This window comes from Hippocampus bargibanti, linkage group LG10 (genome assembly GCF_051943395.1).
Source record: "Hippocampus bargibanti isolate YZ-2025 linkage group LG10, ASM5194339v1, whole genome shotgun sequence".
In the NCBI taxonomy this organism is placed as follows: Eukaryota; Metazoa; Chordata; class Actinopteri; order Syngnathiformes; family Syngnathidae; genus Hippocampus; species Hippocampus bargibanti.
The window spans coordinates 191,179-212,284 of record NC_142743.1 but is presented as its reverse complement, the minus strand read 5'-3'; the positions used below and the strand labels follow the sequence as shown (position 1 = coordinate 212,284).

Genomic DNA, 21,106 nt, shown 5'->3' with positions numbered 1-21,106 from the left:
GAATATCATCAACATTTCATTCGTGTAAGTAATGTCATCATAAACTGTAAGCCATAATAATCACAATTCTAACAAATAAAAGCTTGACATATTTTGCAATGCAAATTAAGAGTGGAAATAATATCTTGAGTTCATCTTTTAAGTTGAATGGCTGAAATGAATGAACTTGCATCCATCCATCTTCTGCCACTTATCCGGTGTCGGCTTGCGCGGGCAGCAGCTTCGCTAGGGTAACTCAGACTTCCCTCTCCCCAGCCACTTCTTTCAGCTGGGAGACGTAGTCTCTCCAGCGTGTCCTGGGTCGTCCTCGGGGATGTCTGCCAGTGGGGCATGCCCGCGACACCTCACCAGTGAGGCATCCGGGAGGCATGCTAATCTAACATACAGTCGGAACAGGATTGATCAAGGACGACTTTCTACACTGGCACTGATCTCCATTGAGACAGAGAGACTTGGATTTCATTTATAAGTAAAGGTAACATGATAACATTTTTTCCTCTCTGCGACAGTTTGTATACAGTATATAAAGAAGGCTGACATGACATTTTAAACAAAACACGTGAACCGTTGCCAATCAAATGGTGAATAAGCTCCTCTGTGGAGTTCATATGTTTGTAAATCTGACAGTGATGACGTCAGTGCCTCACCAGCCATCAACCTCAGCGCACGTCACTGCACAAGGGGACACAAGCCATGCAGTGCCTTACTTATTGTGCCGGTCCAAAGCCCGGATAATTACAGAGGGTTGTTTCAGGGAATGCATCCGACGTAAAAGCTTGGCCAAAACAAACAGGCAAATCAAACCTCTGAAGACGGAGGACACCGATTCGCTGTGGCGACCCCGGAGGCAAAAGGCGAAAGGAAAAGAAGTGTCATCCAAATATGTCCGTACATCTTCTGAAAAAGTTTGTGTGCTCGGATTGGATGAGTGGGAGTCCCGCTAGTTGACTCGGCGGCCTCCCGGGGTCGCTGTTGACAGAAAGGCGCAAGACGCCATCTTGACGAGACCACCAACCGACGCTGCGTTTGGTGATAACTGACCACAATTTTAGGCGCATCGGGATGAGATGACCGCATTGAAAGAGAACCCGAGCCACGTGGGCCGCGGGCTATAAATATTAGTCGAGGGCCAACCGAGAGGAGCCGTTGGACTCATGTTTGCCGCGTCGGGTTGTCTTTATGACGCAACGCCCGATGTAGCCTGATGGCCAGCTAGCCGCCGCGCGGACCCGCCCGCGGCCCGCCGAGAGGAGGAAGGGTGGCGACGGCGCAAAATGCTCGACGACCCCCGACTCCCATCCGGACTGTTCCAAGACCGAGGCCGGCTTCGAGTCGAGCGACGAGCACAATGCACTTAGATTTTTTCAAAGCTCTTCCCTTTCCCATTTTTGAGGGCGCGGCGGGGTGCTGTTAGACTTCGAGGCTCGGAACGACGGCGAATGCCGCGGCGCCTGCTTTGAATTCCCGGTCCGAGCGAGACATGTCATCCAACTGCGCCGGCGCGAGCAAAACCAAGACGAAAAAAAAGCATTTTATTGGACAGAAAGTCAAACTGTTCCGTGCAAGCGAACCCATCCTCAGCGTTTTAATGTGGGGTGCGAATCACACGGTAAATTGTCCTCTTTATGTGCTTCCATTGGCTTTTGAGTGGTGTGTTTTGATTGAGCTTGTCCGTTAACCCCAATGGCACTCCTCCAAAACCGGGACGACGTGAGCGTAATTCATCGACTTAAATTGCATATCCGTTGAAACGTGAGGCTTGTGCGTTTTGGAAGGTGCGAGCCACGTTCGGTTGTCACCCAGTTGCTCGGCACTTTGGCCGATGCACGTGTCACTCTGCAGTTTGACCTCTCAGTTAGTCGCAAATGTGAACTCCGAGCACGTGAACCTTTTGCGTCTGTTGTACTTGCCGTTGACGAGAGTGCTGTCACTGAATGTGCAGGCGTGGTGGAAGGGGTGTTGTCGAGAGTTGGAGCGGCGGCACGCTTCTTATTTTCACTTCCGCTGCTGCAGAAGGAACTGCTTTTAGTAGACGCTCGTTGGACATCTCAATAGGTACCCCCGTGCTTGCCTCATCGTAGCTCTCTTTCTCTCCCCGCTCTCTCTCTCTCCCTCCGTATATGTATATGTATATGTATATGTATATGTATATGTATATGTATATGTATATGTATATGTATATATATATCAACAAAACAGAAACAAATACGTATGATTCGGTTGCTGGTCTGGTGTAATTGTATATAATCTAAAAAGGCTTATTGCTGAAATACCTGAATGCATTCTGCAGTCTGAATGCCGTACACTACAGGATCGCTTAATAGATAAATGTGTGTGGACATCCCTGCTCATTCCCACTTCAGTCTGACAATATCGAAATAGAAGTCAAACGGCAAATTAGTTAATCGACAACTATTCATTCATTATTTTAGATGATCGATTAGTAATTCGTATGCCTTTTTATTTCAAATAATTGACTAACTTGCTCAACAGTTTCTTAGCAGCGTCGTCCTCCGTGAAAGCAGATGATTTAGCTCCAAATAAAATATTTGACTGCATTTTCAACGCGCCCTTTTTTGCCTTTTTCTCCAGTTACACCGGACCAGCAACCGAATCACATTTTTGTGTGTATTATTGCTTTGAAATCAAGTCCTTTTTGAAAATAAAAGGTCGAAATTAAAACATGCTTTAAAAATCAGATTCATGGATTCATTAATCAAATAAGTAGCCAAAATGGAACTGTATAGTGCCACTTAGCAGTTTTTTTGACAACGATACTAGTGCAGCGTGTTCTACCGGAAACAAATTCCTTGTGTGTTCTACATACGTGGCAATAAAGATGATTCTGATTCTGATAAGAATTACGGTATTAAAATAATTATATCAACACAATAACTAATATATTCAGAATATTATGCACATTCAATGGTTTCCTGTTTCTAGACTTGCACATTCAAAAAATAGCCTGAACTGAAGACACTGTTTATTTCATAGGTGTGAAAGACAATGTGTTGACACGGCCATCGATTGCGACCAGTCAACCCCACCTTTATATGACTAAATAGGTTGCTAAAATGATCAACGTCATGCAGTGCTAGCTCTTCAACACCACTGCAAACTATAATCACACCCACAAATGAATACCTCTCTTGACAGCGTCACTCAAAATCCAAACGGTCCAAACCAGTCCCTCGACCGGGAAATAATACTTTCTGCTTTCTGTTAACGTTTGTTTCCAGCCTCATTGCCAAGCCAACGAGGTATGTAGCATGTGGCCCAAACCAAGGAAAAACACATCTAAATGTGGGCGCACAGCCACAAAAAATAAAAGAGAGACAGTTGTCAATTGCTTTATCATGTTAATAAGTACTACTTTCTGCTTTTGAGTGTGACATTGTCAACCTCAATTTAATTGTAAGCACAGGGCTCCTCTGCCCTATACTTGCACAAACGCAGAGAAATCTTCTGCTACACCTGTCATGTTACTGTTCAATCCATCAATAGCATTGTTAACAAAAATTTGTGGATGCAGCACTTGTGTTGGCTGCGCAGCTATTACAAATGGAGCCGGTGAGCATCAATTTTTGTGGAGCCAGGTGAGCCGCATGGTACCAACAGCAGAAGTTGCAATATTCCTTTGAAGTGATGAAAAGTGCCCATGCGGGCCTGAAAGTTATCGCGCACAATGCAATAATGTGGTGGTGATTGTCTGAAAGCATGCAGTGAGCTTTCTTTTGAACTGCATTTCTGATTTTTAGTGGATGAACTCTGGCAGTTGCTGTGTGGCGGCAGTTTGATCTGTAATGTGGGCGGGCAGGCACCATTTCGTCTTGTCATCAGCAATTGAATGCAACTTAAAGCCTGAAGGTGGAAGAGGGTTTTTTTGTTTGGAGAACATTTTAAAATCTAACGGTGATAAAACAGGAATGTTTGCATTTGGTTGTGTTCCACTGCCTGCCCATTTTTACAAATAGTGTCAGAAAGCCGTGCTTTCATGTCAGTGCACTTGAATAGTTGTCATTTGTTTCTCTCAAACAGTAAAACTCCGGAGCTGACTTGTGTTTATGCCATAGCATAAGTATGGACATTTTGCTTCCCGCAGAAAGAATGTGACCAATCTACACCATAAATACCATAAATGGCTTGTTTGAGTATTTTGTTAATGAAAAGATACATTTGCATTGTTACACAAATGGTCCAATTTGACCCTTTGGACCATTTCAAATTTGGAATTTTGCTTGTTGTTGTTGTTGTTGTACCAAATAACGCATTGATTGACGATCTCAGCACTTCCGCAGCTGTGGTGAAAATGTTCTATCTCAGATGTTTGTTTCAAGACTCCGAAGGGATTGGAGGGTCGTGGTTGCGGTTGCGTGTGAATCGGTAGCCCAGTTGAAATCGTACCGTCTGCCGTTGAGCAAAGAGGTTTTCCAGCACCGTTTGGCCTTCACTTGGTTAATTCTACAGTATTGACAACAGCTCGCTCCGAATGACTCTTTGTGAACGCAGGCGAGACATTGTTCAACTTGCATTTGCTTTTCATCAAGGGATCTTTTTTGAAACTGTGTTATTCTTACTCCGCGGAGACATATTGTGTTTCTTTGTCTCGCTCTTCCACTTGTGTGATCGATCAATTGTTCTTTTCCTCCTGCAGGTTAATGAGTTGAGTAATGTGCCTGTACCAGTCATGCTGATGCCAGATGATTTTAAAGCCTTCACTAAGATCAAAGTGGACAACCACCTATTTAACAAGTGGGTACATTGCTGTTCCTTTTTTCTGCCGCTGTTTTTTTCCCGTCATCCTCAATTTTGCCGCACGTACCATCAAATGACCCTCCCAGAAAAGGAAGATGCAATATTCATTGTGAACCTTTTCTACAGCGCCATCCATTGCAAGAGGTTGTTTAAAACGCTCGACTTGCATGCTTTTGTAAACATTTCCAAACATCAAGAATCCTTGCGTACTTTACACAGCTAGCCAGCCCTTTTTGTTTCTTTTTTTTCTTTGGGGGGCGGGGGAGCTTGTTGGTTTGGAGAGGTCCTCACTGTCTCAGTAGCCATTGGTTAGCCTGCCCCATACAACTGCGATGTCGATGGCGACTCCATTTTTTATTTGTATCATGACGAAAGGCTAAACCTGTATATGGAGCCTAGAATCTAAATAGTCTTCATTGCAATGCAGGTTAAATCCTCCGCAACTGCAAATTGCCCCACCGATCAAATACAGTATGTTCTAATTTGTAGAAGTGAATGGCAATTGGTGCGACCAACAGAAACTCAATGCGGACTTACTTAGCTTGACCTCTGCTTCTATGATATGTCACAATCTGTTGACATTTAGAACGCTCACTCAAATGCACACTTTTTCAAAGCGGCGCCTCACAAGTGGTTTAGTTTGATGCGGGGCGGTCCTCGGGACATCCAACCATTTGCACACCCATTAGATTAGATTAGATTAGCCTTTATTAGTCCCACACTTGAGAAATTTGCATTTCACACCAGCAAAGTGATGAAAGGAAGAGAGATGCAAAAGAAGAAATAGAAAAGCAAAATACAGGAGCTGCTGTCAAGGCAGCCACTCTCACCATTAAACAGGATATAATTGACCATAATATGCACCCTAAAGTGTTCCCCAAAACAGGCCATCATCTCTTTAACCCTTTCATGCACCAATAATAATGAAAACTCATGACCCAATAACGTAAAAAGCTGTCCACTAGAGTAACTGCGGTCCCCGAAAGGCTCAACCAGACCAAAAACATACATTGGAAAAGCATTAGAAGGGCTGTGACTCATGAAGTGCACACTAGATGCCTTCCTCTTCTTCCAGAGCAGGGCTCGGGAACCTTTTTGACTAAGAGAGCCATAAAAGTAAAGTAGTTAGAAATGTTTTTCTGTGAGACACACACACACACACACACACACACACACACACACACACACACACACACACACACACACACACACACACACACACACACACACGCACGCGATTTCAACAAAATGTCAGAATGTGTTATTTAAAATAACTTTGTGATAATACTCCCCATGAATGCGAATGGTTTTCCGTTCCTCTAATCGGTCAAAATCCATCCAAAACGATGGGAATGAAAGTCAACTTGCCGGGTCCATGTGCAAAGTTACTTCTAGCTAGCCTGCACACGGCTCATTAGCTTGCACGCTTGTTTTCTGCTGTCTCTCGCAGAAGTATATTGATGCTAACGTTAGCATGGGGCTTGTCAAAGTGCCACTGACATTCGACTGTTTCGTCAATGGTATTGTTTCATTGTCAATTAGAACCACGGCAGAACATTTTCTCTCCACAAAGGCGAATCCTTCGGTCCATTCAACCTTTTTTAAAAGGGGGCGTTTACCTTAGGTCAGTATCATCCAATCAAAATTGTTCTTTGAACATCAACGGCCACCTTAGGTCAGTATCATCCAATCACAATTGCGCTTTCCGCCAACCGCCGCCCAAACAGGGAATGACCAGCGAAAAAGCGAGAATATGTATTTAGTTTAACCAGATGCAATCATGAAAAGAGCCGTATATAGCTCGCGAGCCATGGGTGCCCGCCCCCTGTTCCAGAGGGACAAATGTGTGCTGCTTCCTCGTCACATCCCTCGAATGTTTTGAATGGGATAAAGCGACGCTGTCATCTTCTCATGCGAAAGGCGCAAATGCATTTGAAATAGCACTTGTCAAAATGTGCAAGAGTCGGTCGGACGAAACCGGCAAAGGTAACGACGTGGCTCGACTGTCTGACTTGTCTGCGCCTTTTCAGAGAAAACCTTCAGAGTCGCTTCAAGTTCAAAGAGTATTGTCCCATGGTGTTCCGAAACCTGAGGGAGCGCTTTTGCATCGATGACCAAGATTATCAGGTAAGCACGACGTAAGAAGTCACATTGTAACGGGATGAGCTTGTGCGCTCATCGCAAAGGTCGTGAAGGAATCCCGTCGTTGTCTCCGGCAGAACTCTCTCACGCGGAGCGCTCCCCTCAACGGCGACTCCCAGGGTCGTTTTGGTCATCGCTTCCTCTCCAGCTACGACCAGCGATTTGTCATCAAAAGTGTGTCCGGTGAGGACATCGCCGAGATGCACAACATCCTGAAAAAATACCACCAGGTAGAATGCTTGCTTGCTTGCCGTGTTTTATGCTGACAACGACTATTGGCCTGATATTTTGCAAGTAGAAATGTAGTTTCTCAATGTGCTGCCCGACCTTTTTTGACCAAATATGTACTTTTCGATCAATCAATCGACCGTTCAGATCAACCCGTGACAGTGAAACTCCTCGACGACAACAACAACAACAAAAATCCAACGTACTTTGCTTCCTCCGTATTTCATTTTTACTCCTTTTATGCTGTCTTCACGTGTTTAAGCTTTTCTTTTCGTCACTCCTTGCATATTTCACAGAAAGATATTCCTAAATCTCCAGTGCTATCGACACATTTTATTATCCTTGCTGTCATTGCCTTTAATCGAGCATCTTCCTCTTTATTAAGTTCGGAGAGTTGCTTTTTCTGTAGCCACAAAGGGACATATGTCTTCTTGTGCCGGTCCCAAGCCCGGATAAATACAGAGGGTTGTGACAGGAAGGGCATCCGACGTAAAAGCTTGGCCAAAACAAACGTGCGAATCAAAGCTCTGAAGATGGAGGACACTGATTGGCTGTGGCGACCCCTTGAAGGGAAAAGCCCAAAGGGAAAGAAGAAGAGTATGCTCTTCAAAGGTCTGTTTTGTAGCCATTTTAGCAATGTAACTCTGTTTTGCGTCTGAAACTGACAATTATACTTCCTGTATTACTGCGCGCTTGTGTAAACCAATGTGGTGGTTGCCTTTTCCAAGCTAGCAGTAAGAGTGGCTGTGGCGGGCTGAGATTGGGTTAAGGCTTGTTTTTGTTGTCCTTCACCTTTTTTTTGAGGCAAGGATGGAGAAAAGGATTTTGTATTGCGCAAGAAGGGAGGGGCTCGTTGTACGTTGTAGGAAGCAGAAAAGAAAGAATGGCTTTAATGCATGAAGACTTTTCACACTCGGTGGTATTTTCACTTTTTGTTTGAGAGGAGTTTCACTCGACGACACACTGCACGTATGCCCTGATGAGCAATCGTCATCTAAGAAAACTAAAGTAGACCCCCGAGTTTGATGAAACCCTAACCCTAACCCTAACCCTAACCCCAATCATTGCCCACCTTCATCAAGAGGTGTGGGAGCATAAAAAGCGAGAGATCGATAGGCGGATCAGTGTGTAGCGTTTCAAAATGCTTCTCCCGGCATCGCAGATGGCATTCTTTGCCAGAGCCATTGATGAATTTGAATGGTAATTGTCAAGGAAACGTCACGACAGCTCCAATTGCAGACTGCGGAGCGCTAACAATTTCCGCTGATGCAGGTCGCGCGCCACTCTAAGTTAATGGTGACCCGCTTTGATTTATTTTCGATACTTTTTGTCAAATTGAGATATGATAGGACGCTAAAGGTGCAGAAACGTACATTAACTCACCTTTATTAGTCTCACAATGGAGAAATGTACAATTCACGGACGGCAGCAGCAAAGATATGAAAGGAAAAGGAGAGGAAAACAAAGTGCAAGAACAAGATATAGTAGCTGCCGTAAAGGCAGACGCTTTTGCGGCGCCATCTTGACGTCAAAATAACAAAAATTGAATATGAATGAGGCGCTCAGAGACACAGAAATGTCACCCCCCACACTCCTCACAGTCAACTCGGGATCAGTCCGCGAGCATCCACTCGATTTGGGTTACTTTTGCTTTCAACAATATAGCACTTGGTTGGGAGAAAAAGGACTTGATTCCGTGTCTTTGCTACGTGGCCGCCACTTTTTGTGTCTTTCTTAGATGTTCCTCTCTACTTTCCCTTCTCCGCAGTTTATAGTGGAGTGTCACGGCAACACGCTGCTGCCGCAATTTCTGGGTATGTACAGGCTTACAGTGGATGGGGTGGAGACGTACATGGTCGTCACCAGGAATGTCTTCAGCCATCGCCTCGCTGTTCATCGCAAGTACGACCTGAAGGTATTTTGGCCATTGCTCAAATTTTGAACATAGGATAGGATAGACAGCAGCCGCATAGAATAATAATAATAATACATTTCATTTATAAGCACCTTTCAAACCTCACAAGGACACTTTACAGTCATCTGATCATGTTTTTCCTGTACGTGAGCAGCGGCAGCCACATGGGTTCACTCAACCTGGAATAACTGAAATAGATAGAAAGCTAGCTAGATAGCCAGATCATATGCGCCTTTGAAGCAGGAATTGAACCACGAGGATAGACGCACACAAATCAGTTCAGCTCCTTCTCCACATCGAACGAACAAGTTGTGTTTGCCCAAGTTGGTTCCTCATTTCTGGATGAGTTTTCACGTTTCACCTTAATTTGAGGGATTTGCAATGAAATGCATTTGCCATACACTTTGCAGTATGACAAAATGCAACTTGCTTTTTGCCAAGGCTGTGGCAGAGCTGTTCGGTTTGGACACTTTAAACAAATGCTCGAAGATTGTCTTTCACTGCCGGCGGGACGCACGGCTTTCATGAAGCCAGTCTGCGCGCACTTCTCCACTGATACCCGATCCCTGCAGCCTCTGCCAGGCTTTCTATTGATAATAGATCGATACATTAGTCAAACAGCCCACACATTATTTGAATAGCAGACCCGTGGGCGTCCCATGTACACCCCTCGGTGGTCCTCTGGAGGTACCAACTTGTCGCTCGGTGCAAGCGTCAACATCCTTAAACCGACAGAACGTAGACATTTGAACGAGTGGCCTTTCCATCAACGGATACATTTGTAACCTGGCTAACGATCTCTTCTCGTGCTGTACCAAATACCCACAAGTACAATTACCCTTCTGCCCCGGGTTAGATTTCTTACTCAAGGATGACGGTTTGTTTAACAGGCTCCGTCTGTTGGCATCAAATTGAGCTCCATTGTGTAGCGCCTTTGTGGTCGCACCTGTTGGGCAATAACTTCAAGGACAACCGACTCCATGTTTTTGTTTCCTGACTGACATCGGAAAAACGTTTGATAGCATCTAAAATATCCAAAACATGCAGGCTGATATTTTTAGTCAATCGAAATGACTTCAAGTGTCCCAAAACTGCCACAAAATGAGCTCGAAATTGGGGAGATTCAGAAATCCCCGCCCCCAGTTCGTGACGTCACGCCAGGATACTCCAGAATCAAAACAATGGCTTCAGAGAGTTCAGATTCGGAATAAGATTCTCTCTTGTTACTCATCCAGTTATGAATATGATTCAAATAGTTCTGGAGAGGAAAGCGTACATGTTTGCAATCGATTAAAGAAGTCCTTCCGTATCAATTGGAGCCGTGTAAGCAAAGCGACGAAACTGGCAAAGGACACGACATATGAAGCTCCGTTAATAAGCAATATAGCATCAATTGGGTGATATGTGGCATAGAAGGACATGAATAACAAATAATAAGATACAAGATGTCAACATCAATGCAGATTGTTTAATGGTTGTGCATGCAAAACGTTGTTTCAACTTTCAAGATGAAGAGTTACGAACTTACGTATGAATGACAGCGGTTATCCATCGCTAACTCCGGTTAGCTCCTGGTTGCAGCAGCTGAATGAATGCTTGTCCGATCGGTTTGCTCCACTATGATGACGATTGCTCTCTTTCACCACCGGAAGCCACTTTCAACCCATTGTCAGGCTCAGAGGATGACAGTGGGGAGGGGATTCGCTCACTTCACTCTGGGGGCTGCTCGTTCGCCTCTGGCTGGCGCTCTACTGCCTTGCTCCGTTGGAAATGGCTGGATTGTCCGCTGGGAATTTGTGTCAATTTACACCTTCTTTATGCGTGTTACCGCGATTGGCTGCCACACAACCATTCACCATTGTGTTATTTATGTAGTTTTCCTTCTAATTTCACAATCAACACAGTGTTTTCAGACGAAACAAAGTACCCAAAATGCACTGTGTGTCGCTTTCTCGGTCAGGGGCGTTCCCTCAGCGACGTCACTCGTCATCAACTCGAAAGCAAGACTTTATGAATATTCAGCGTGAGTCTTAAAAGGTCCAATAGAGACCTCTATGCGGTGGAATCTTTGTCAAATGCGCTCAGTAGAAGTCATTTGAAGTGATTTGACAAATGATGGACGTAACTTGTCCAAAGGTGTCGTTTGTCCTTTAAGCAGACAACAAGATGAAACTTTGAAACGCTTCCATTCCGTCGAGTCTCTATCAGGTTGCAATTTGACCAGTCGACGGGCTTCACAGCAGGCAGCGGCCTATATATATATATATATATATATATATATATATGAGACTATTTTTCGCAGGCCTCGTTTATAACGCGCACCCAAACTTTTTGAGTTGTTTTTTTCGGTAGAAAGGTTTGCGCATTATACTCTAATAAATACGGTCATTTGAAAAGGCGCTGTTGTGCTTAATCTTTCATAATGTATTAGCAGTCATAGCCTCCCCAAATCCAAAATGCTGTTGCCGTCCGTGATGAATGACTGCTTTGCAATCCAAACCGTATTTTGATCTCGGAATGATGTACATGGCGAGTGGACAGCGCTCGAGTCCGTTTCAGATCCGAAATGCAAAAACCAAAACCAATGGGAGTGATGCACGACGGCGCTGGACTGTATTTGTCAATGTTTTTCTTTTTCCTGTTTGATCGCGGCTTCACTGCCAGCAGTCGCGAATGGCGTGGCCCGCTCTCAACTTCACATTTCTTACATGGCGAGGCCTTTTTCACAAAGTCTGACGTGAACCCACAAATCGTGCTCTTCATTCATCGTTTTCTATTTCTACGGCTCTTTCTTCTTTTAGGGCTCCACTGTCTCAAGGGAAGCAAGCGACAAGGAAAAGGTACATCTGACCCCGCCCACCCCCTTAAAAAAAGCCTCGAGAACAGATGGAAGGAATGAATTTTGATCTATTTCCCACGAGTGCTTTTGTTTGATCTTGTGCAGACCAACTGGAATTGGTTTGTTGAAGATGCCCTATTGTTGTTTGCCCTCCTCAGGCTAAAGAGCTCCCCACTTTCAAAGACAACGACTTCCTGAATGAAGGGCACAAGTTGCAAATAGGAGACGACAACAAAAAGTACTTCTTGGAGAAACTAAAAAAGGATGTTGAGGTAGGATTTTCTCAGAAGCATAGCTGACATTTTTAGTTTATGCAGCGAAAGAAGGAGCGGCACAGTTGTGAGTTGTCGTCGTCGTCGTCGCCGCCGCAGCCCCTGAAACGCGGCTCTACGTATTGACTGGAGTGCACAAAATGCCACGCTGTATGTTTCAGTTCCTGGCCACTCTGAAGCTCATGGATTACAGTCTTCTCGTGGGGATTCACGACGTGGAACGAGCCGAGCAGGAGGAGATGGATGTGGAGGTGGAGGCTGGTGCCGACGAGGTGACGATGCCGTATGAGAATGACGGGATGGCTGCAGGCGTGCTCAGCGGCTCCTTTGGCACACCGCCCGACAGCCCGGGAAACCCCCTCAACTGTGGCTTCTTTGACCCCTCCGTCGACGTTTACGCGATCAAGAGCCATGACAGTGAGCAGTCGCTTTTATTTTCACCTCATTTGCTGAAATCATGTCAAGTTGTCCACTACCATTTAGTGTACAGACAGGGGTCGGGAACCTGCGGCTCGCGAGCCATATTATGGCTCTTTAGATGATTGCGTCTGGCTCGCCCATAAAACATATTCTCACTTTTTTGCTGTTTGGGCAGCAGTTGACGGAAAGCGCAATTTTGACCTAGATGATACTCATCTAGGTGACATTGATGTCGAAACAGGTAAACGCCCCCTTTTAAATCAGCAGAAAGCAAGCGTGCAAGCTAATGAGCAGTGTGCAGGCTAGCTAGCAGTTGCTTCGCCTCTGGAGCCGGCAAGTTGACTTTCATTACGGTCGTTTGGCGGGATTTTTTTTGACTAATCATGAGGAACAGAAAACCATTCATATTTATGGTGAGTATCCATCTAAATATTTTACTTTTAGGGCTCTCTTCGTCAAAAAGGTTCCCGACCCCTGCACCAAGCCAAGGTCGTCAAACTCATTTGTCTGCCGCGGGCCACATTGTAGTTAGGGTGTCATCTCGGGGGACGTTATGAATTTGGGGAAACCATTACAATGTTTAATCTCCCCCCCCCCCCCCCCCCCCAATATATTACATGTAGAGCACACAACAAATTAATGACTCACTAGTTTTCAAATTGGAAGTAAAAAAATGACTGTTTTTGTGGTTTGCATCAGACAATTAGAAAAGTTGTTTGGTTTTTTTTGGTTTTAGCAAGCATGATGGACTGATTTGCTTTTGCGGGCCGAATAAAATGATTTGGCCCCCGCGCCTTGACTTTGATAAGCCAAGCCATCATCCATCTGTGCGTTTTTCGCCGCTTATTCGGCCGTGGTCGCGTCATGGGGGTCAGCTCCCCTTCGCAGAGGCGTTGGAGGAGAAGCGGGTGGACTCTCAGCCCCTCCCGGATGACCGAGCGTCTCACCTTATCTCTCAAAGAATGCCCAGACATCCAGCGGAGAAAAGTAATTTTGCCTGCTTATATCCGGCCGGGATCTCGGTTTGGGACGTAGATCGACGGGTAAATGGAGAGCTTTGCTTTTTGGCTTAGCAGCTTCTTCACCAGGACAGATCGGTGGGTACAAAGTCTGCATCGCAGCAGAAGCCGCACCAATCAGCCTGTCGATCTCGCGCACCCTCCTCAACTCATTCGTGAACGAGACTCCCAGATACTTAAAGTCCTCCACTTGGAGCAAGATCTCCTCCGTTCCACACGGCCCTTTTCCAACTGCGAACCTTTGTTGCAGATTTGGAGGTTCTGTTTTTCATCCCAACTGTTTTACACTCGGCTGTGAAAGTGACTTGGAGAGCTTTGCATGAAGGAAGGAGCCTTCAAGGACAACTTGTGTCCATAATGTGTCAAATCACTTCAAATGACTTCTTCTGAGCGTATTTCACAAAGATTCCACGTTTTTCTGAAGTCAGGAAACAAAAAAATGGTGTCGGTTGTCCTTTAAGAGGCCTTTGGAAGGGCAAGAATACATTACAGACATGTGAATGAACCTTAATTATTGTTATTATTATACATGACATATTAAGCGCCTTTAGTTAGTTAGGAAACAAAAAAATGGTGTTGGTTGTCCTTCAAGGAACAGTGCCACATCATCTGCAAAAAGCAGAGATGCTATACTGCGCCCCACTCCCCAAAAAATACAATATAAAATAAAAACAATTGAAATATATTTTTTCATGAAAGTAGAACCAAACGATGAGCTTGTTTGTATTTTTTTGCACAGGTTCTTTGAAGAAAGAGGTGTACTTCATGGCGATCATCGACATCCTCACACATTACGATGCGAAGAAAAAAGCTGCACATGCTGCCAAAACTGTGAAACACGGGGTGAGTGTCATGACTTTTAAATTGGCTTTGACACACACCTGGTTACACAATATGACGTGAGCCTGCATCTCGCCCTTTGGTCACTCAGACACTCAACAATAATTTGTCCGTCGTACACAAGATCAAGCATCATCGAATTTCATGTGCTTAGTATTACGCTTCAAACATGTGATGTTTCCTTCGAGAAATGCGCTTTCAGTTTGGAGATTATTTTTGCTTTGGAAATAACAGAGTAAGATGGTCTGGCAACGCTTGGCGGAAAGCGTCTTCAAATTCTCAGATTGCTTCAGAAAGATGCCTCAAGGAACCGTTAAGCCATTTCACAAATGCCGAATGTTTATGGTCCATCGATGAAAAGGTTTCTTCAGCCGTCATCTGTCGGACGTTTTGCTTCTCATCTAAGAGGCTTTGTCAGATAACTAAAATTTGCTGGTAGCTCTGGCCCTATATATATATATCCCTACTTTCCAGAGGAGAACCCTCGAGCATAGGGCTAAACTAATACCAACAGGCATCGAAGATAGAGAAAAGGAGTCAAAACATATCAGGAGAGCACTCGCTAACTGTGGGTACCCTCAGTGGTCGTTCAACAGATGTCAGAAAGAAAGAATAGGGAATGAAACCAATAATTCTCAAGATACAAAAAGGAGAGGAGTAGCAGTACCTTACATTGCAGGAGTTTCTGAAAAATTACAAAGAGTCCTTTGGCAACACCAAATTCCGACTTATTTCAAACCGATAAACAATTTAAGACAAAAAAATAGTGCCAATAGCTGCCAAATGAAAAACAAAGTAATGTAGTTTATTCGATACATTGTAAAACTAAAGAGGAGGTAAGGAGCAAAGACTAAACAAATTGTCCAAAAAAGACTATCAACATGACAGGGATAATAGTAGTGTGCCTCAATGGGCAGTACATATGCACCTATAAGCTAGCAACCACTCATTTGACGACAGTGAGGTTCAAATCTTAGAGGCCACTTAGATGGAGCAGTGGAGTATGGACGATATCGACGACAATTATCTTTGTTGAAGACGAATCTGTGAGCTGGCCAAGATCGTTTTCGGAGCCACTTTGGACGGAACAGACAGACAGACGGTAACGAGTTTTACCGAACGTCCCTTCAAAAATAACTTTTCGTCCTCAACGAATCGCCACGTATTATTTCAAGGGAGCATCTTTTCAACACGCCCAAACGCCACGTGGCGACACACAACATCTTTGTCCACACGCGTATGTGAGACAAAAACAATCATCATAATAATAATAATACATTTAATTTTCAAAACTCTCAAGGACACTTTACAATCACAGGATTTTTTTTTTGTGCCGGTGAGCAGTGGCAGCCATTCGTGCCAGCGTTCACTCTACCCGGAAGTAACACAGCAGCAAAGTTAGGAAAGGAAAGAAAAAACTAAATTCAAGTACGAAGATGGGAAGGGTCTCACCACGTTTTTCATTGACAGCACCAAAGTTATGAAAGGAGGGAAAAAGTGTCGGAGCTGCTGTAAAGGCAGCCCCTTTTGTGGCACAACACAAGACACAGAGAGTCGATCAACCCGAAGCACTTTTCTGCATACTATACTGCCTGTCTGTTGTTGGAAGCAACTGTAAATGTACATTCTCCCATTTCCAGAGCGAGCTAACTTTTGTTACTCACACAATGAAAAGCACCACTGGAGCCTTGGACCCGAGTCACCAATACGTTACAGTCAATGTAAAAATATCCCAATATTGGAGCATAATTAGCAAATACTGGATCAGACGTTCGCTTGGTGATTCGTTCATGTGATGTCAATTGAAGTCAAAGTCCGCTTTCTTGTCAAATGTGCTAATACATTAGCATGATGAAATGACGCACGCCGTCATGACTTGAACAAACATCATAAACACAAAAACGCCAATTTGCCGGGAGAGAGAGGGGAGCCGCTGCGTCTTTACGCGCCGCCATCTTGGGGGGACGACAAAAATAACACATCAGATGACAACACAAAGACACAGAGAGTCATTCATTCTTTAGGACTTGCTGTCCCTGTTTTTGATGACATGAAGCAGTTCTAGATGAAAGAGGAGAGGATCAAAGTATCCTTTTCAGCAGTGGATCAAGGACGTCATGGTGGAACGTGCACGTCGACTACGAGCCGAATGTTGAAAGCAAACCGGAAGCTGTAGCATCCATCCAAGGTTCACTAAATCCTGCTTCTGCTGCATTTTGCTTAATTGGTGCTACTGAAATGAGGAAATGAATGAATGAATGAATGAATGAATGTCATTGGGAGGACCATGATGTTCCAAGTTTGGTCGTCATCATTTTGGTGCCTCTTTTCTCATTCCCCGGCTGATGTTTTCCAGGCGGGCGCCGAGATCTCGACGGTGAACCCGGAGCAGTACTCCAAGCGCTTCTATGAGTTCATGTCCAATATCTTGTCATAGCCTCTTTTCCACTTTATGTCCAATATCTTGTCATAGCCTCTTTTCCACTTTGCCTCCCGAGCCACTAACAGATCCGCTACGGGTGCGCGCGCACAATATTCAAACAAACTATCGTGTCCTGATCCTCTTCAACGAGCCTACGAGGCTCTTCCAGAACCGCAAACGCAAACGGTGCCCGTCCTTCGTCACCTTCTCGACGGCAGTTTTGGAAAGAGCACCCCGATAACTTCCTTTTCATTTGACTTCTTGCTCCTCCGTTCCGGCGCCGTACCTTCGCCCTCCTCTCGCCAGCACAGGAACTGTCTCACCGATGCCTTGAATTAGTGCCCACGCCTCAGCACCGTCCGTCCGTCCGTCCGTCCGTCTTGACTTTCTATTCACGCTGCGATTCCTTCCTTTCCATTGGACGTGCACACAAACACGGATTGCATGAGATACTTTGAACGGCCTTCTTCTTTCAGCATTGAGAAATGAAAAACCAAACGTATTGCTGATCGTTTGGAATAACATTTGAACTGATGACATTGTGGACCAATCAGTCTCCAAATGAATGGCTAATGTCCATCCATCCAGCAGTTAGTTCAACATCTAACTGCAGACCTTCACATCCCAATGAAAACGACAACGCATACATGCGCACAAATCGTGTTGGAATGTTTCATTACCACATTGGTTTTATTATGATCTATTTTTTTTTTCAATTAACACGCGCTTGATCAAGGGTGGTCAAAGGAAAAAGAGCAATTTTAAAAAGCGGGAATTCAGCAACAAATACGTGGTTTTAGCAACATTTGATCAAACATCTTGTTTACATTGATGTAGCAATTGTGTGTTTGTATGCAGTATTGTTTTGTTAAAACCTATTAGGAAACACTTGAAAATGATTCATTGCATATTAAAGGGACTTTTATCTTGTCTGATTCTTTCTTCATCAACTGCAGTGTTAGGATGTTGCTTGCAGAGAACAGAGCCAATCCACGATGGCCTTTACCGGCGGGCTTACCTGTTCAGGCCACAGATGAATCACAATAGTGTTTTGGAATGACCGTAGTTGGTGTTTCAATCAGTTAACATCGTTAGCAAGAGTTGATCAAGCTGCGGATGATTGTGTGCGGCGTCGGGGGCCACCGCGATGATAAATTGTCCCAAGAGCACACTTGTCAGAAATCGCTTTCAGATGATTCTGTCACTGCAGGGTGGCGGAATAGTTAGCAAATGCGCTTCAAAGTGCAAAGGTGCAAGATTCAATCTTCTTGTTTGGAGTTGATTTTCTCCCCGTGCCCGCGTGGGTTTTCTCTGCGTCCTGAGGTTTCCTCCCACATTCCAAAACATGCATAGGAGGGTTAACAGAACGCTCAAACACCCGTCGGTGTGAGTGCGAGCACAACTAGTTGGTGCTCTGTGCGTTTCCTGCAATTGTGCTCATTCATGGAGCAATGACGCTCCGGCAAAATCAACTACAGATGTCACGTGACTGGTCCCCGAGCGCTGAGAGGATCCAAGCGGCGACTATCGCAACGGCAGATAAGGAGAACCACATCGTGGGTGAGAGTCCTTCCTATCGTGCAAAGACTTGTGCATCTTTGCAATATTTTTTTCATGACACTAGTGCAGCGTGTCCTGCACGTTCCTTGTGTGTTCTACATACTTGGCGATAAAGATGATTGTGATTCTGACTCGGATGGTTAGAATTGAGTTTTGGTTTCAGAGTGGATGAAATTCGATATAGACAGTAATTGCATGGCTTTATCTTTGAGACAAGCCGAAGTAAACACGTCGCCTCTGCGCCAGGTGTGAACAACTGAAAGAATTACGAGAGCTATGTCTGTGTAGGCTCTCGGTCGTACTGGAGCGGTCCATCAATGAAGAGGTTTCTTGAGCCGTCATCTGCACTTCTTTGAAGGTGTCCGATGTTTCACTCCTCATCCGAAGAACTTCGTCAACCAACTAAAGTTGTGCTGATAATTGTGGCCCCGTGGACAGAGTTGGTGGTGCCGGACCTCTGCTGATAGGTCCCTGCTCTAAGATCGGGGGTCCAATAGACTACTCCCTTAAGCGAATCTGATTAATTCTTTTGTTCTGTCAGATTACCTCTAATGTTCTATGCCTGAATACTGACCGACACCTGGATACTGAGCCAGTAGAGGTAATCAGACAGAGCATATTTCTTGAGTTTATGAATTTTGGGTTGTAGCTGTAAATTACAATTAGTGATACCTCAGTTAACAAACTTAATTGGTTCCCAGAAAGTGTGTGTAGGGTGAAAAGTGTGTTTTCCAAACATGAATTTCCTATGGGAAACCATAAAATGAGAATAATCAGTTCCCAGGTCCGCATAAAACACGTTTTTATTAAACAAGCCTTAAAACTACACAAAATAGACCTTATTTTATGTATAATAAATGTGCTATTGTATTGTTATTAAAGACAAACTGTACTGTCTAATAAAGTAATTTTATTTACCTTTGTGATGGTCATTAATGGCTTTATGGAATGGAGGGGGGAGGGAGGGAGTTACTGTTTGGAAGGAGAGTCACATTCCATACGGAGGGTTAGCCTACCTTTCATATGCTTTTTCCCAGGGACGGACTTCTCTTCCTGTGTAATAAAAGTCCAGTTAGGCATATTTTTCCAAAAAAGGTCGGTTTCATAAGCATTAAACACTTGATGAGGAACATAGCCTTCTTCTTCCACCATCTTGAGGAATGATTCCTTGTAAGCTTCTGTCATGATCTGGGTGGCGCTGTCAGCTGCACAGGTGCTGGTCATCCCGAGCCTTGGCGGACTGCCACGTTCAGATTGGCGACCACCAGGTAGCGCTGTCAGCCTGCTGCCTCGCAGGTGCTGGTCGTTACAATCAGTGTCACTTAAAAGGACTCCCGGCAGGACCATACGGTGTCGGGTCATTGTTGAATGCATTGTATGCAATTGTGTTCATTGTGTATGCATTGTATGCTGTGTATGTGTTTGTTTAACCTTGGCGGACTTTTACTCTTGGTCTTCTTTTGATACTTGGTATTTTTTCTATTCAGATGATTTTGATGTTTTACATTTTGTTCCTGCTGACCTTTATTTTAATACAATTTGTCAAACAACCTCCTACTCCCTCCTGCCTGCTTTTTGGGATCCGCACCCGCCATCACCACCTTGCAAAACGTGACAGCTTCGGCAGCTTTAGCGTCAGAACTGGCTGCCTCCCCATGACGAATGACACTATGAATCCCTGCACGATGCTTAAAGTTCTCAAACCATCCGTGGCTAGCCTTGAAATCATCAATGGATGACGAACTTCAAGGTTGCCTCTTGACGATATCCAAGTGAAGTTTTCATGCTTTCTCTGCGATAATTCCTTAACTAACGCTGTCCCTTGCTAGCTGCTTTTTGTTAGTCCAAATTAAAAAAAATTCAAACTCTTCTATTGCCTGAAACCGTTGCTTAGACAACGCGAAAGCACCCTTAGCAACACATTCACCTTTAATAACTTTGTTGTTCCGAAGGATGGTAGCAATGGTTGACTTAGCGTACTGGGACGGTAAGTCACACAAACGCACACCTCGTTCTTGTTTCTCGATGAATTCCTTCTGCTTGACCATAATTTTGTTTTGTGTCTTCTTTGGCTGAACACTAGCCTGTGGTGGGGTCTTTTTCGGTCCCATAAAAGCAAATGTATCCTTGATAACAAACCACGTATGCACTCTGAGAAAGTGTGTGTGGAAAAGTAGTCCGGCAGCCACCGGTTAGAAAGGTAGGAGGGGGGCTGATTGTGAAGGACTTTATAGGTACGTAGGGTAGGAGTAGTTTAAATAGAATTTGCTTGGGAACCAGTGGAGGTTTTTCAGGATGGGGGTGATGCGATCATGGCTGCGTAAAGGATGCTTAAGCGGCATTGAAAGAAAGAGAAGGGCGTAGACAAGAAATGGTTTTTAAAGTGGAAGAATGCGGTTTTAGTGGTTTGAGTGCTGCGTTGGTCAAAAGAGAGGTGATTATCAAAAAGGAAGAGGAGGGGGACAGGGTGCAGTTGTCGGTAGTGAGATTCATGTTGGAGGCAGTTTGTTTCAGGGACAGAGGACAAAATATTAGCAGTTGAGATTTAGTGCAGTTAAGAGTGAGAAAGTTTGTTTGCATCCAGGATTTAATATCTGTGTGACAGTTAGAAAGAGTGGAGTGGATTGTTTGGATAAATGATTTGGTAGACATGTAGAATCGGACGTCTTCAGCGTAGCAATGGAACTGGAGACC

At 44.5% G+C, this 21,106-nt stretch overlaps 1 protein-coding gene across 2 annotated transcripts; it reads left to right on the top strand.

Moving 5' to 3' along the window:
- The first annotated feature begins 461 nt into the window (after positions 1-461).
- Positions 462-19,329, top strand: LOC148892003 (phosphatidylinositol 5-phosphate 4-kinase type-2 beta-like). 2 transcript variants are annotated; one of them, XM_089005347.1, is made up of 10 exons: positions 462-1,609; positions 4,655-4,752; positions 6,786-6,882; positions 6,975-7,127; positions 8,894-9,040; positions 11,842-11,880; positions 12,038-12,151; positions 12,313-12,568; positions 14,330-14,433; positions 18,701-19,329. In XM_089005347.1, the coding sequence occupies exons 1-10, from the start codon at positions 1,481-1,483 to the stop codon at positions 18,731-18,733; spliced, it is 1,170 nt and encodes a 389-aa protein (XP_088861473.1). In that variant the 5' UTR covers positions 462-1,480; the 3' UTR covers positions 18,734-19,329. The 2 variants fall into 2 exon arrangements, with proteins under 2 accessions (XP_088861473.1, XP_088861472.1); XM_089005346.1 differs by having other exon boundaries at positions 465-1,609; positions 16,787-19,329.
- The last annotated feature ends 1,777 nt before the right edge of the window (positions 19,330-21,106 follow it).